Raw genomic sequence first — 15,247 nt, forward strand, 5'->3', positions numbered from 1 at the left:
TCTCTGGAACGTTTGCCTTTTGGAAACAAACTGTGCCTACTAAACACTAATTTCCCCATTTCCTTCCCTCCAGCACTTGGCAAACACCTTTCTACTTTCTGTTTCTGAGATTTTGACTAAATACTTTATATGAATGGAATCACACAGTATTTGTCCTTTTGTGACTAGCTTATTTTGCTTAGCATAATGTCCTTAAGTTTCATCCATGCTGTAGCATGTGACAGTATTTTCTTCTTCTTTAAGACTGCATAATATTCCATTGTATGTTTATACCACCTTTTCTTTATCCAGTCACCTATTAATGGACATTGGGCTTTCTTCTACTTCTTGGCTGTTGTGAATATTGCTGCAAGGAACATGGATGTGTAAATATCTCCTTGAGATCTTGCTTTGAATTTTTTAAGTGTATACCCAAAAGTCAGATTGCTGGAACATATGGTAAATCTATGTTTACTTATTTGCAGAACCACCATACTGTTTTCCGAAATGGCTACACCATTTTACATCCCGACCAACAGTGCTCAGGGCTTCTAATTTCCCCTCACTCTCACCAACACCTGTTACTTTCTGTTATTTTGCTAGTGGCCATCCTAATTGCTGTGAGGTGATAGCTCACTGTGGTTTTGATTTGTTTCTCTTATGATTAGTGATGTGAGTGTCTTTTCATACACATGTTGGCCATTTGTGTATTTTATTTGGAGAATTGTCTATTCCAAGTCCTTTGCCCATTTTTCAATTGCATTACTTGGTTTTCATTGTTGTCGAGTTGTAGGAGTTCTTTATATATTCTATATATTAACCCTTGTAAGATATATGTTTTGCAAATAACTTCTTTCACTCTGTAGCCTGCTTTTTCAGTCTGTTGATTGTTTGCTTTGATGCATAAAAGTTTTTAAGTTTAATGTAATACAATTTGTGTACTTTTACTTTTTTTTGCCTGAGCTTTGGGTGTCATATCCAAGAAATCGTTGCCAAATCCAATGTCCTAAAACTTTTCCTCTATGTTTTCTTCTAGGAGTTTTGTAGTTTTAGGTTTTATATTGAGGTCTTTAATAAATTTTGAGTTGACTTTTGTATATGAGTTAAGGTAAGGGTCCAACTTAGTTCTTTTGCATTAGAGATTCAGTTTTTCCAGCACCGCTGTCATCCCATTTTATCCTGGCCTGAAAATTTTCTGTTGAATAATTTGCTGCTAGTCTTATGGGGTTTCACTTGTATGTGATTTCTGCTGCTTTCAAAATTCTTTCTTTGTCTATGACTTTAGAAAATTTAATTATAATGTGTCTCATTGTAGCCCTATTTGGGTTCAACCTATTTGGGATCTTTAGGGCTTCATGGATCTGGAGTTCTATTTCTTTTCCAAGATTTGGCAAGTTTTCAGCTGTTATTGCTATAAATATACTTTATGTCCTTTTTTCTCTTTCTTCTGCTTCTGGTTTCCCATATTATGGATATTTTTTATTTTTGTTATTTGTCATAGGTCCTATAGGGTTTCTTCACTCTTTTTAATTCTTTATTCTTTTGCTCCTCTCAGTGCATAATTTCAAATTCCCTGTCTTACAGATGACTGATTCTTTCTTCTGCATGGTCAAGTCTGCTGTTGAAGCTCTCTATTGAATTCTTCAGTTCAGTCATTGTATTTTTCAGCTCTAGGATATCTGTTTTTTGGGTTTTTTTAATGGTTTCTATTACTTTGTTGAACTCATTTTGTTCATGAATTGATTTCTTAATTTTCTTTAGTTTTGTACATATTCTTGTAGTTTACTAAGCTTATTTAGATGATTATTCTGAATTCTTTCTCTGACAGTTCATAGATTTCCATTTCATTAGGGTCAGTTATTGGAGCTTTGTTAGTTTTCTTGGGTGATGTCATATTTTCCCGATTTTTTTGTGACCCTTGATTCCTTACATTGATATCTGAACATTTGAGTAAGCTATCTCCATTCCAGACTTTACAAGTTTGCTTTGGCAGAGAAAATCCTTGTTAATCCTTAACATGTTAATTCAGCTTAACTTGGGACTCTGGCAGTGTCAGCTGGTAGTGTCGTTGGGCAGGTGGGGTTTGCTATCAGGGTGTATTTTTGGATGAGGCTACTTCATGAGCTCTGAGGTTGGGGGTAGGGTGCTGCTGGCTGAGAACAGTTGTATAGGACTGCTGGCTTAGTTCCCTGCCCACGTGAGGCTGTAGGATGGGCTTTGTAATTCCCTGGATTCTCTAGCTGGGCTTCCTAGATGCTCAAGACTGAGTCTATACTCAGCAGGAGGTGGGGCTATGAATTAGCTTTTATACCTTAGTGTGGCAGCAAAATGAGCCCTGTAGCCACAGCTTATGTGTAAGGACCCAAGTCAGGAAACACTCTGTACTGAATTCCCTGGCCAGTTGGAGCTACCAGTTTTACTCTTCAAATATAGAAAGCTGCAGCCTGTGTTTTTGTTCAAGTGCCACTGTAAACAGTGCTATAGGATGGGCTTTGCAGCATCCAGTGTACTCTGATAGGTTCCCTGATCAGATGGGCTGAAGGATATATTCAGCCATGGGCTGGGCTATGAATTAGTTTTCCTGCCTGGGCAGGGCCCCCATACAGGCCTTAATTCTGGTCAGTCTTTTGTTTGAGGATCGAATTAGACAAAATTATGCACCAAGTTCTCAGGCCTGATGAGCCACCATTCTAGCTCTGCAGATGAGTGGGACCACAGCCTGGGCTGTTCGGTAAAGTGCTGCTCTAATTGGAGCTGCAGAATGGGCTACACAGATTCCCAGAGCTCCAGTTAGGGTTCCTGGTCGGGCTGGGCTAGTGGCTGTATTCAGCTTTGGATGGGGCTGTAAATTAGTTTCCTGCCCAGTTTGTACTGTAGAACAGGCCCCGGACCAGAAATGCTCTTTGTTTGTGGATCAACTCAGACAGAACTACATCTTAAGCTCCCTGGCCAGTCAGGGCCACTGTCTTGGCTCTGCAGATGCAGAGTCACTGGCTGGGCTCTCCACTCAAGTGCTACTGCAATCGAGGCTGCAGGGTGGGCTACTGAGATTCCCAGGAGTTCTGGTTAGCAGGGTTGGAGGCTGTATTTGGAGATGGGCAGGGCTACAGATTACCTTCCCTGCCCAAGAATATTATATATTTGACAGTAGATATTACATATCATTAGATATGAAATATAGATATGTCATATATATGTATAGACAGTTATTAAATATGACATATAGATATTATATATTAGGTATTATTGAATTAATATTAAATTTCTTGGACATGATAATTGTATAGTGGGAAAACAGGAGAAAATCCTTATTTTTACAAGCTACATCTGAGGTATTTGCAACTTACTATCAAATATTTCAGCAAAATGAACAATGCATGCCCCGATCCACATCTGTATACAGATAGATAAAGATATATAGAAAGAACTAAATGTGGCAAACATTAATAATAACTTAATCTAGGTGAAGGATGTAGGGATAGTCTGAAAACTTTCAATTTTCTGTAGGTTGAATTTTTTCAAAATAAAAAGTAAACGCTATTTGCCAAAATTAATGAATCCTTAAAGTGGGTGAATTTCAGTGTATATAAATTATACTTCAATAAAGTTGACCTAAAAGCTTTAGAGTAGGGTAGTCACAAATAAACATGCATTTCAAAAAATTATTTAAATAGGCTTTTATCATTAAGTCAAAAAGAAAGAGAAATGCACTGCTGCCTCCAATCAGTTGATAGGGTGTGGTGTTGCCTCATTTACGTAGCCATATTCAGCATCTTCCTAGTAAGCATTATTAACTATTTTAGAAAAAATAGTTAAAACCTTGATGAATCCTCAAAATTTTTGATTTTCATCTTCTGATCGATCAAGGTCTTCTTATCCAGGTGGGTCCAGTTGATAAAAATGAAGAAACTTGTTTTAAAATGTTTAAACATATCTGAATATACAATGTTAAATGTATAACCTTGAAATCATCACAGAAAGAAAACCCAAAATATTCTCATATAATATGGCAAAAGTCAAAAGGAAATACTGTGAGGACATGAATAAGAAAATAGAAACTTATGGGTCAACTTTATTGATTACAATAATGTGAGTGAGTTAAATGTCCCTGTTAAAGTGCTAAGAATCTCAAATTAGATGACACTTATGAGACAACTTAAAACAAAATGGCAGTGTTAGGTATAAAACATTTATTAAAAGACCAACAAAAATGTGCCAAGGTTAGTAATCAAAAAGAAAATCAGGATGACATTACTATTAGATCAAGTAAGATTCAGGATAAAAAGTCTTAAGTAGAAGAATGGGAGGGATATTCTATATTGAAAAACACAATTCAAATTAAAGGTGTATTTCTAATAATAAACATTTAGTTGCCAAGTGTGTTATGATGAAACTGGAAAAGCAAAACTTTTGGGAATACTCAGGAGAAACTAACAAAACCCAAAGCTATAGTGGAACACAGTAAAGCATTTCTTTTAGCCTTTAAGAGACAGACAAATAATAAATGCTAGCACATAAAGATCAAATTATTTATCAGCTTGCTTTACTAGACACTTATTGACGTTTGTAACTTATGAATGGGTGCCATATACATTCAAATGTCTGTAGATATCTGTGGAAAATGTATAGCAAATGTATGCAAAGGTAGTCATCTCTAGGTCACAAGGAAAATATCCATAATTTTGTAAAAGTAAGAACTTATATGCCAAAACTCTGTCACAATATATTAAAACAATAAGGAATAAAAAGAGATAAGGCAAAAAATAATAAAATGAAAAATTTTAAATACCATTATGAGTAGCTTTTTCAATGTTGAAAAAAAACCCAGTTATAAACTATTTAGAAATTAATGAATTCTATACAATATTTCAAAATTTAGAGAGTTTGTATTAATCAGGACAGGCAAGGTTTTGCTATGGTAATAAATAAGTGCAAAATCTTAGTGGCTAAACACAGTTTATTTTTCGTTCATGCGACATCAGCCATGGGTCTGGGTGACTCTCCAGAACAGCTGTCTTCTATGTGTTGGCTCACCACTCCAGAATGCCTGGATTTTTTTTGGCATTTCCATATGGATAGTTTCTTTTCTGATTGCCAAGCCAACAGAAAAGCAGACCCAAAGGAGTATGAGCCACGATAAGGAAATACTTCCCCTTAGAAGTGACATTCATCACTTTTGCCCTCATTTCATCGGCCAAAGTAAATCACCTGGCCCATGCCTTTCTTTAAAGAGGAAGAGTTCCTGAACTAGAAGATAACTGAATGTTGGTAAATAGGGATAATGCCTACCACAGAGGATAGTACCAAAACTAGACACAGAGGAAACTCATATTTTTGAAAGAATTTGCTATTAGGAAAGTAGGAATGAAAAATGTATAAATGAAGCTTTCAATTTAAAGTTTTAAAGCTGTAAAACAAGAGAAATATAAGGAGAATGGGCAATAATTAATAAGAAGCATAAGTTGATGATAAACAGAAACATTAAAATGGATAAGTGAATTCAAGAGCTGGTTTATTGAAAAAAATAGGTAGAAAGTATAATTAAGCAAAAAGGAAGAAAACATGTTATGGTGTTAAAAAGGATGAAGATGATATAACCATGGCCTTGGAGAAGATTCAAACAAACACAGATTTGATGAATTCTCCAAAGGAGATAAAAATTTAAACGAAATCATAACATTGTACACCTTAAACTTACACAATGTTGTATGTCAATTATATCTCAAAAAGGTGGAAAAAAATAATTTGAATGGATCAGTTGCTAATGTTTGGGATAGACCATTTTAAAGGAGAGTTCTTTAAAATGTTTCAGGAAGACACAATTCATATGCTAATATAATTCTAGGATATAGGAAAAATATGCAACAATTTTAGGTAATGATCTAATATTTAGTAAACAACATTTCATTTGCTCAATTATGCAAAGTGTGTGTGCACACACATGAGCAACAGGCCCATTTTTCTTAAAGCTACAAACTTCTAAACAAAATATTATATTATTTTCCATAGTATATTAGTGAATGTAATGATGGTTTAATATTAAGTAATATATCAGCGAAATGTATTGCATCAATAAGTCAAAAGACGAAAATCATTTTGGTATGCTTCAAAAAGACTTTTGATAGAAGCTCAACTCTATTTTTTATAAAAGCTTTAGTATATAGGGAGATTTAGAACTAGGTATTTCTCAACATGATCCAAAATACTTACCTTAAACTGAACACCACTTACTGATGAAATATTTGAGGTCTTCCAATGAAAAATCAGGAGCAAAGCTCATATTGTGCTGACATTTTTAAGCATTAGACAAAGAAACAGCTTATTGGAATAAAGAAGAAGTTAGATGTAAGTTGCTCCGTGGTGTGAAAGGATGTATCTGAATATAGTATCCAGGATCACTATAACAGTGAGCCTCTCATTCTAGATTTCCCTTTGTTATGCATGTATTTTTTGGTCTGTGATTATATGTATTATTTTAGAAATAACTATATTTTGAAATACCACGTTAAAAAATTTATGATTCAATTTTCATAAACAATAAGTAATGCCCAAGTTGAAACATTGTTTAAAATCATTTTATTAAATGTCTTTATTATATAAATTAAATTTCTAATTAATTAATTAATTTGCTGAGGAAGATTTGCCCTGAGCTAACATCTGTTGCCAGTCTTCCTCCGTCTTGTATGACAGCTGCCACCACAGCATGGCTACTGACAGATGAGTGATGTAGGTGCACTCCTGGGGCCACCAAAAAAGAACCTGGGCCACAAAAGAAGAACACGCTAAATTTAACCACTAGGCCTCCGGGCCTGTCCCTGTTTATGTTTTTAAATAAAGTATTATTGATAGTCATTATTGGTTTCCAGGATTTCACTTGGAATGTGGCCCCATAGCTATTTTGGAATATAGCACATTATACGTGTAAGGGGTATATGATATATTAGTGTCATCCACTAGTCTTAAAAATAATTTATCTTTTTCAGTTTGATTACATGGGCTCTGATATAAAGGCTGTAACACAGAAGATTATTCAGATAATTAGCTTTGTTAACGCAGTAAGTTTTTAAAAACTATTTTGTTTATATACTTTGTAAAAGTATAGGTAATATGAATTGATGTGTATAGTATTTTGCTGTGCTGTTGAAGAGTTTCCATAATCAAAATATTGAATTAGATGTCTTAAATGTATTTTTATGAAAGTTTAACATAATATTCAAATTTATTTAATTTTTTTTATCTTCTCCTTTTAGATGCTTACCCAATTAAAAATGACTGTTGTAATATCTTCCATAGAAATCTGGTCAAATAAAAACAAAATTTCTACTACAGGGACTCCTAATAATATATTATCTAGATTTTTAAACTGGAAAAGCACACATCTCTTCCAACCTTATCATACTGCATACTTATTTGCGTGAGTACAGTATTGTGTATTTGCATAGCATTAAAGGAATAACCCAAAATGATTTCATATGTTAATTATGAAAAGTAAACTTTATTTAATATTATCTGTGTTGTTAAATTTGATAGCTACCATGTGACAGGATAAAAATATAAGTTAAAGTCCTGTCCTCAAGGGACTAATGTGAAGGAAGACTTTAAAAAACTTTGATCAACTGACATAAAATTATCTGATAAAATTAATATTTCATAAACACATTGAAATAAGAAGAGGAGGTAAATTATGAGTGATATGACTTCTTTGTTTTCCCTTGGCTTATAACTTTTACTACCTGTTATCTTATCTCTGCCTTCTTGTCTCTCATCTGAATAATTATGTTTTTATGTTCTAATAACTTGAATACATTGAATTTTTGCACTATCTAGAATCTAATGCACAGAAAAATCATTCATCTTTAGTGAATAAATGAAGAAGGAGATCACAGAAAATGGAATTTTCCGGGCTTTTATAAAAGTAGAGAGAACCAAAACAAAAACTATAACCCTTACTGCAATGGCATTTTGCATAAGCTATTAGGCCTCACCCTTATTATACTTCTGGATGTTGTCAAATTCAAAATTTATAAATACATATTGAAATATTCTCAACATGGAAGGTTTGAGAAAAATGTATTTAAATAGTTTAATTCAGAGTAGCATGTTACTTAGACATAGTAATTGTTCAATAATGTTTGCTGCTATTAAAATTACCATCATTAATAATACTATTCTCTAATGCAATTGTGAGGAAAATTTTATTTTTTAGCTACAAGAAACAGCCTAGATTTATAGGAGCCACATTTCCTAGAAAGATATGTGACAAGAATTATGCTGCAGGAGTTGTCCTGGTATGTAATTATTATCCAGTTTGCTCTCATGATTTTCATGTTTCACAATTTCCTAAATATTTTAAAGCATCAATAAACATATCATGTAGTTTACTCATCCTTTAATAGTCTTTATATTACTAAGTTGGAGAATAAAAATTGAACTGTATATAATTCCTTCAAAAAATAGAACATTTATAAATTGAACTGAACATAATGTCATTAAAAAAAACCTATTTGGCCTTTATAAGTCAAAGTTTAATGTTTTGAATAGTAGTACGCTTGCATGGATATTCACTATATAATCAATGCAATTTTAGTGTTAGTTGTTAAACATATTATCCATTTTTCTCTCAAAATTGACAATTGCTGTACATTCATGTGCTTTTCTAAGTGACATTCGTTAGTTTTTCTATTTTAAGAGAACTATTTTATCATTGCATTCAATTCTTTATTATATGTTTGGAAGGAGCAGACTGTTGTAGGAAGAAACTGCCATCAAATATTCATAATCTACATCTTTCTGGGGAAAGTGAGAAAGAGCTCTTACTGAAGAGTTATATTCCTTTTACAACAAGTTATACAGAAAGTAGAGAAGTGAACTAAGTTGAGAGTGCTTCAGCAAAAGAAGTCTGTACTATGATTTTTATACTGACCCATTTGAATAGTTGGTTGACTTTTAGTAACATGTACAACAACGTAAATTGCCATTGACAGTTTAGACAGATTTAAAAGCAGTTCTGTTATGTACTTATGACCATTACTATAAAAGACATATTGAGTGATTAGGTAAATCTTAAACCAGTTTTGGGAGTTATTTGTTACCATAGCTAAAAAACAATCAGACATTTCCTAGGAATTTGTTTTTATTCTCAGCTTCTGCTTTTGGTCCTCCCTCAGGCAAAGTTTGAGGAAAGACCATCACCAATGATTCAGGTCTTGAAGATAATAAGAATTATTGAATATAAGTGGATTAGTATTTGTGTTTTCCTGGTGCCATTCTTCAGACTTTAATTTTGATTGGCATTTTCATAATAAAAATTTGTAAAGGAAAAGAACTAATATATGATTCAAGCAAGAATTCTGTAAAAATGTCAGTATAAAATTAAAATATAATAATAAAAATATTAAAAATACAAATATAGGAAATAAAATAAGTAGATATAACTACCAGAGACAAAGATAGAACCAGCAGTAGATATTATACCAGCAACAAGCAGTTTGAAGATTAAATTTTTAAAAGATAGATAGCAATCATAATATTTCAAAATATTTTTTTAAAGTTTAGAACTTTTTCCTTAAACACAGTAGCTTTACTAAATGTCTTGAAATCAGGCACTTTAAGTCCTCCAACTTTGTTCTTCCTCAATACTGTACTTTCTGTATTTAACTTTGTGTTTTCATATAGATTTTGGAATTGGCTTGTCTAGTTCCACACCCACAAAAATGCTCACTTAGATTTTGATTGGGGTGGTGTGTAGTTTATGAACCAATTAGGGGAGAACTGACATCTTAATAGCATTGGACTTTCCAATCCACTCACATGATTTCTCTCTCCATTTACTCAGGTTTTTAAAAAGTTCTCTGTAGAGTTTTAACACATCTGCTAAATTTATTCTTAGGTATTTTATATGTTCTGATGCTATTGCAGCTAGTATTGATTATTTAAATTGATCTTCCAATTTTTCACTGCTAGTGTTATACATATGTAGTTGATTTTTATGTTTTCTACATATCCTATAACTTTGCTGAATTTAACATGTCAGATCCATGATTTTTCCAGCTTTAATGAGATGTAATTGACATGTAACATTATGTAAATTTAAGACGTACAGTATGAATTACGTATGTATTGTGAAATGATTGTCTCAATAAGGTTAGTTAACACATCCATCATCTCACATAGTAACCATTTGAGTGTGTGTGGTGAGAACCTTTAAGATCTACTCTCTTAGCAACTTTCAAATATACAATACAGTATTATTAACTATAGTCACAATGCTGTATGTTACATCCCAGAAACTAGAAGTTTATACCCTTTGACCACTTTCACTCACTCCCAGCCTCCAGCACCCACTCCCCGCCAGCAAGCAGCAATCTTTTCTCTGTTTCTATGAATTTGGTTGTTTTGGATTCCACATGTAAGTGAGATCATGCAGAATGTGTCTTTCTCTGTCTGACTTATTTCACTTAGCATAATGCCCTCAAAGTTCATCCATGTTGTCCCAAATGGCACAATTTCCTTTTTTTAATGACTGAATAATATTCACACACATACATATGTATGTCACAATTTCTTTATCCATTCATCTGTCAATAGACGCTTAGCTTGTTTCCGTGTCTTGGCTATTGTGAATGATCTGTGGTGAACACAGTGTGCAGATATCTCTTTGAGATGGTGATTTCATTTCCTTCACATAAACACCCAGAAGCAGAATTGCTGATTCATATGGTAGTTCTATTTTTCTTTTTGTCAAGAAACTCCATACTGTTTTCCATAGTGGCTGCACTGATTTACATTCCTATCAACAGTGTACAAGGGTTCCATTTCCTCCACAGCCTTGCCGACTTTTGTTACATCCTGCCTTTTTGATAATAGCCATTCTAACAGGTGTGAGGTGATAGCTATTGTGGGTTTGATTTGCCTTGCCCTGATGATTAGTGATGTTGAGTACCTTTTCATGTATATGTTGGCCATTTGAATATCCTCTTTGGAGAACTGTCTATTCAGGTCCTTTGACCATTTCTTAATATATTTTGGATATTAACCCCTTATCAGATGTGTAATTTGCAAATATTTTCTCCCCTTCAGTATGTTGCCTTTTCATTTTGTTGATTAGTTCTTTTCCTATGCAGAACCTTTTATATTGATGTAGTCCCACCTGTTTATTTTTGCTTTTATTGTTTGTGATTTTGATGTCATAGCCATAAAATCATTGCCAAGACCAGCATCAAGGAGATTTTTTACTGTTTTCTTTGAGGAGTTTTATAATTTTACTCCTTACCTTTAAGTCTTTAGTTGATTTTGTGTTAATTTTTGTGAGTGGTTTAAGATAGGAGTCCAGTTTCGTTATTATATATGACTATCCAGTTTTACCAACACCATTTATTGAAGAGACTGTCTTTTCTCAATTGAATGTTCCTGGCTCCCTTGTCAAATATTAGTTGACTGAATATACAAGGGTTTATTTGTGGGCTCTCTATTCTGTTCCCTTGATCTATGAGTTTGTTTTTATGCCAGTTCCATACATTTTTGATTATGATAGGCTTTGTAGTGTAGTTTAAAAACAGGAAGTGTGATACCTCCATCTTTGTTCTTCTTTCTCAGGATTACTTTGTTTGTTTGGGGTCTTTTGTGGTCTCATATGAATTTTAGTTTTTTTTTTCTATTTCTGTGAAAAATGCCATTGGAATTTTGATAGGGATTGCATTGCATCTATAGATGGCTTTGGGTAGCATGGACATTTTAACAATATTAATTCTTCCAATCCATAAACATGGGATATCTTTCCATTTAATTGTGTCTTCTTCAATGCCTTTCATCAGAACCTTACAGGTTTCAGAGTAGAGACCTTTCACTCCCTTGCTTAAATTTGTTCCTAATATTTTGTTGTTTTTATTGCTATTGTAATTTCTTTTATTTCAGTTAACTCGTTAATATATAGAAATGCAACTCCTTTTTGTAGGTTTATTTTGTATCCTGCAACTTTACTGAATTTATTAGTTCTAACAATTTTTTGGTGAAGTCTTTAGGATTTTTCTATATATAAGATCATGTTATCGGCAAAGACAGACAATTTTACTTCTTCCTTTCTGATTTGATTGCCTTTTATATCCTTTTCTTTTTTGCATGCTCTGCCTAAAACTTCCAGTACTATACTGAATAGGAGTGGTGAGAGTGGGCACTCTTTTCTTGATCCCTATCTTAGAGGAAAAGATTTACCCTTCATTGTTGGAGTGTGATGTCAGCTGTAGGTTTGTCATGTATGACCTTTATTATGTTGAGGTACATTCCTTCTGTTCTCAATTTCTTGTGATGTTTTTTAAAATAATGAATGGATATGGAATTTTGTCAAATGGTTTTTCTACATTTGTCGAGATGATCATATGATTTTTATTTCATTTTAATAGTGTGATATATCACATTTATTTATTTGTGTATGTTGAATCCTCCTTGTATCCCAGGGCTGAGTCTCATTTGATCATGGTTTATGATCCTTTTAACATGCTGTTGAATTTGATTTGCTTCTATTTTGTTGATAATTTTTTGCTTCTATATTCACCAGGGACATTAGTCTATTATCTACCTTTCCTTGTAATGTCCTTATCTGGCTTTGGTCTCAGGGTAATAATGGCCTCTTAAAATGAGTTTGGGAATATTTTTTTGTCTTAAATTTTTGGGAATATTCTGAGAAGGATTAGTTTACTTCTTCATTAAATGTTTGGTAGAATTGCCCAGCGAAACAATCTGGTCCTGGGCTTTTATTTTTTGAGGGGTTTATGTTTACTGATTCAATCTCCTTGCTTGTTATTAGTCTGATCAGATTTTCTACTTCTACATGAGTCATTCTTGGTAGATTATATTTTTCTAGGAATTTATTGATTTCTTCTAGGTTGTCCAATTTGTTGATGTATGATTGTTCACAGTAGTTTTTTAAGATTCCTTGTATTTTTGTGGTATAATTTGTAATGTCTACTCTTGCATTTATAATTGTATTTATTTGGGTCCTCTCTAGCTAAAGTTTTGTCAATTTTGTTTATCTTTTCAAAGAACCAACTGTTAGTTTTTACATTTTTTTCTATTGATTTCCTATTCTCTATTTCATTTATTTCTGTTCAAATCCTTATTATTTCCTTTCTTCTGCTAATTTTGGGCTTAGTTTTTTTTTTTTCTACTTCCTTGTGATGTAAAGTTAGATTCAGATCTTTCTTTTTTATTGATGTGTGCATTTATTGCTATTAATGTCCTTCTTATAACTGCTTTTACTGCATCCCATAATTTTTGATATATTGTATTTCCACTTGCATTTGTCTCAAGATTTAAAAAAATTCCCTTTTTTATTTTTTTATCCATTTATTGTTCAGGAATGTGTTGCTCAATTTCCATGTATTTGTGAATTTTAAAGCATTCCTCCAGTTATTGATTTCTAGTTGCATACCATTGTGTTCAGAAAAGATGCTTGATATAATTTTGATCTTCTTGTATTTGTTGAGACTTGTTATGTGGCCTAATATATGATCTATCTGAGAAAATGTTGTCTGTACAATGGAGAAGAATGTATATTCTGCTGCTGTCAGATGAAATGTTCTGTGTATATCTTTTAGGTCTATTTGGTATATAGTGTTGTTCAAATCTACTGTTTCCCTATTGATTTTCGTTCTGGATGATCTATCTCTTGTTGAAAGTGAGGTATTAAAATCCCTATTATTATATTGATGTTTGTTTCTCCTTGTTAGTTTGCTAGTATTTGCTTAACATATTTAGGTGCTCCAATATTGGATACGTAAATAATTACAATTTTTTCACCTCTTTGATAGATTGAGATCTTTATCATTACATGATGAGATTTTTGTCTCTTTTGGCCATATTTAGCTTAAAATCTACTTTGTGTCCTATAAGTGTAGCTATCTCTGCATTCTTCTGCTAATGATTTCCTTGAATATATTTTTCCGTGCCTTCACTTTCAGTCTATGTGTGACCTTAAAGTCAAATGATTCTCTTGTAGGCAGCATATTGTTGGATCTTATTTTTTTTAATCCATGCAACCATTTTGTGTCTTTTGATTGGGAACTTTTATCCATTTATGTTTAAAGTAATTATTGGTTGGGAAGGACTTACTATTGCCATTTTGTTCATTGTTTTCTGACTGTTTTGTAAATTTCCCGTACCTTACTTCCTCCCTTGCTATCTTTCTTTGTGATTTGATACATTTTTGTAATAGTATGGCTTGATTCCTTTATCATAATGTTTTGTATACCTGTTACAGCTTTTTCCTTTGTGCTTATCATAAGGCTTACATAAGATATCTTATATTATAGCATCGGATTTTAGGCTGACAACTTAACTTTAAGATAGCCTGCAGAAACTTTATTCTTTTACTAATCCCCACTCACATTTTAAGTTGTTGCTGTTACAATTTACATCTTTCTTATGTTGTGTATCCAATAAAAAATTATTGTAGTTATGGTTATTTTTAATATGTTTGTTTTTTAACTTTTAAATGGGAATTGTAAGTGAACTACGTGCTACCATTACCATATTAGTGAATCTGACTTTGTCTATATATTTGCCATTACCACTGGGTTTTACACAGTCATGTTTTTATGCTGTGAATTTGAATCCTTTTGTTTATGCTTGAAGAACTCCCTTTAGCGTTTCTGGTAAGACAGGTCTAATGGTGATAAAATCCTTCTATTATTGTTTATTTGAAAAAAATGTTCTGTCCTTTATTTCTGAAGGACAGCTTTGCTGGTATAGTATCTTGGTTGACAGTTATTTTTTTCTTTCAGTATTTTGAATATATCATCCCACTGTCTCCTGGCCTGCAAAGTTTCTGCTGAGAAATCTGCTTATAGTCTTATTGAGATGCCTTTTTATGTGATGAGTCACTTTTCTTCTGCTGATTTCAATATTTTCTCTTCGTCTTTGACTTTTGAAAATTTAATTATGATATGTCTCATGTAACCTTTTTTAGGTTCAACATATTTGGGGTCCTTTGGGTCTCATGAATCTGGAAGTCTCTCTCTCTCCCAATGTTTGGGTAGTTTTCAGTCATTATTGCTTTAAATAGACTTCTATCCCTTTCTCTTTCTCTTCTCCTTCTGGGATTCCCATAATACATATATTGTTTAGTTTGATCATGTCCAACAAATTCCATAGAATTTCTTCACCCTTTTTCATTCTTTTTTCTTTTTGTTTCTCTGACCAAATAATTTCACATGACCTATCCTGTAGTTCTCTGGTTCTTGCATCTGCTTGATTGAGTCTGATGTTGAAGCTC

At 32.8% G+C, this 15,247-nt stretch overlaps 1 protein-coding gene across 42 annotated transcripts in view; it reads left to right on the forward strand.

Moving 5' to 3' along the window:
• Window positions 1–15,247, forward strand: part of LOC100057011 (disintegrin and metalloproteinase domain-containing protein 5) — a 161,490-nt gene that overhangs the window by 18,586 nt on the left and 127,657 nt on the right. For all 42 annotated transcript variants that reach the window (XR_011433215.1, XR_011433214.1, XR_002804402.2 and 39 more), the window contains 3 exons: window positions 6,963–7,034; window positions 7,230–7,393; window positions 8,186–8,267. Coding sequence is in view for 21 of the 42 variants with exons in the window: in XM_070252946.1 (XP_070109047.1) it covers window positions 6,963–7,034; window positions 7,230–7,393; window positions 8,186–8,267 (318 nt within the window). In the remaining 21 variants the exon portion in view is untranslated. The remainder of the gene's footprint in view (window positions 1–6,962; window positions 7,035–7,229; window positions 7,394–8,185; window positions 8,268–15,247) is intronic.

Source organism: Equus caballus, chromosome 27 (assembly GCF_041296265.1).
Source record: "Equus caballus isolate H_3958 breed thoroughbred chromosome 27, TB-T2T, whole genome shotgun sequence".
Lineage (NCBI taxonomy): Eukaryota > Metazoa > Chordata > Mammalia > Perissodactyla > Equidae > Equus > Equus caballus.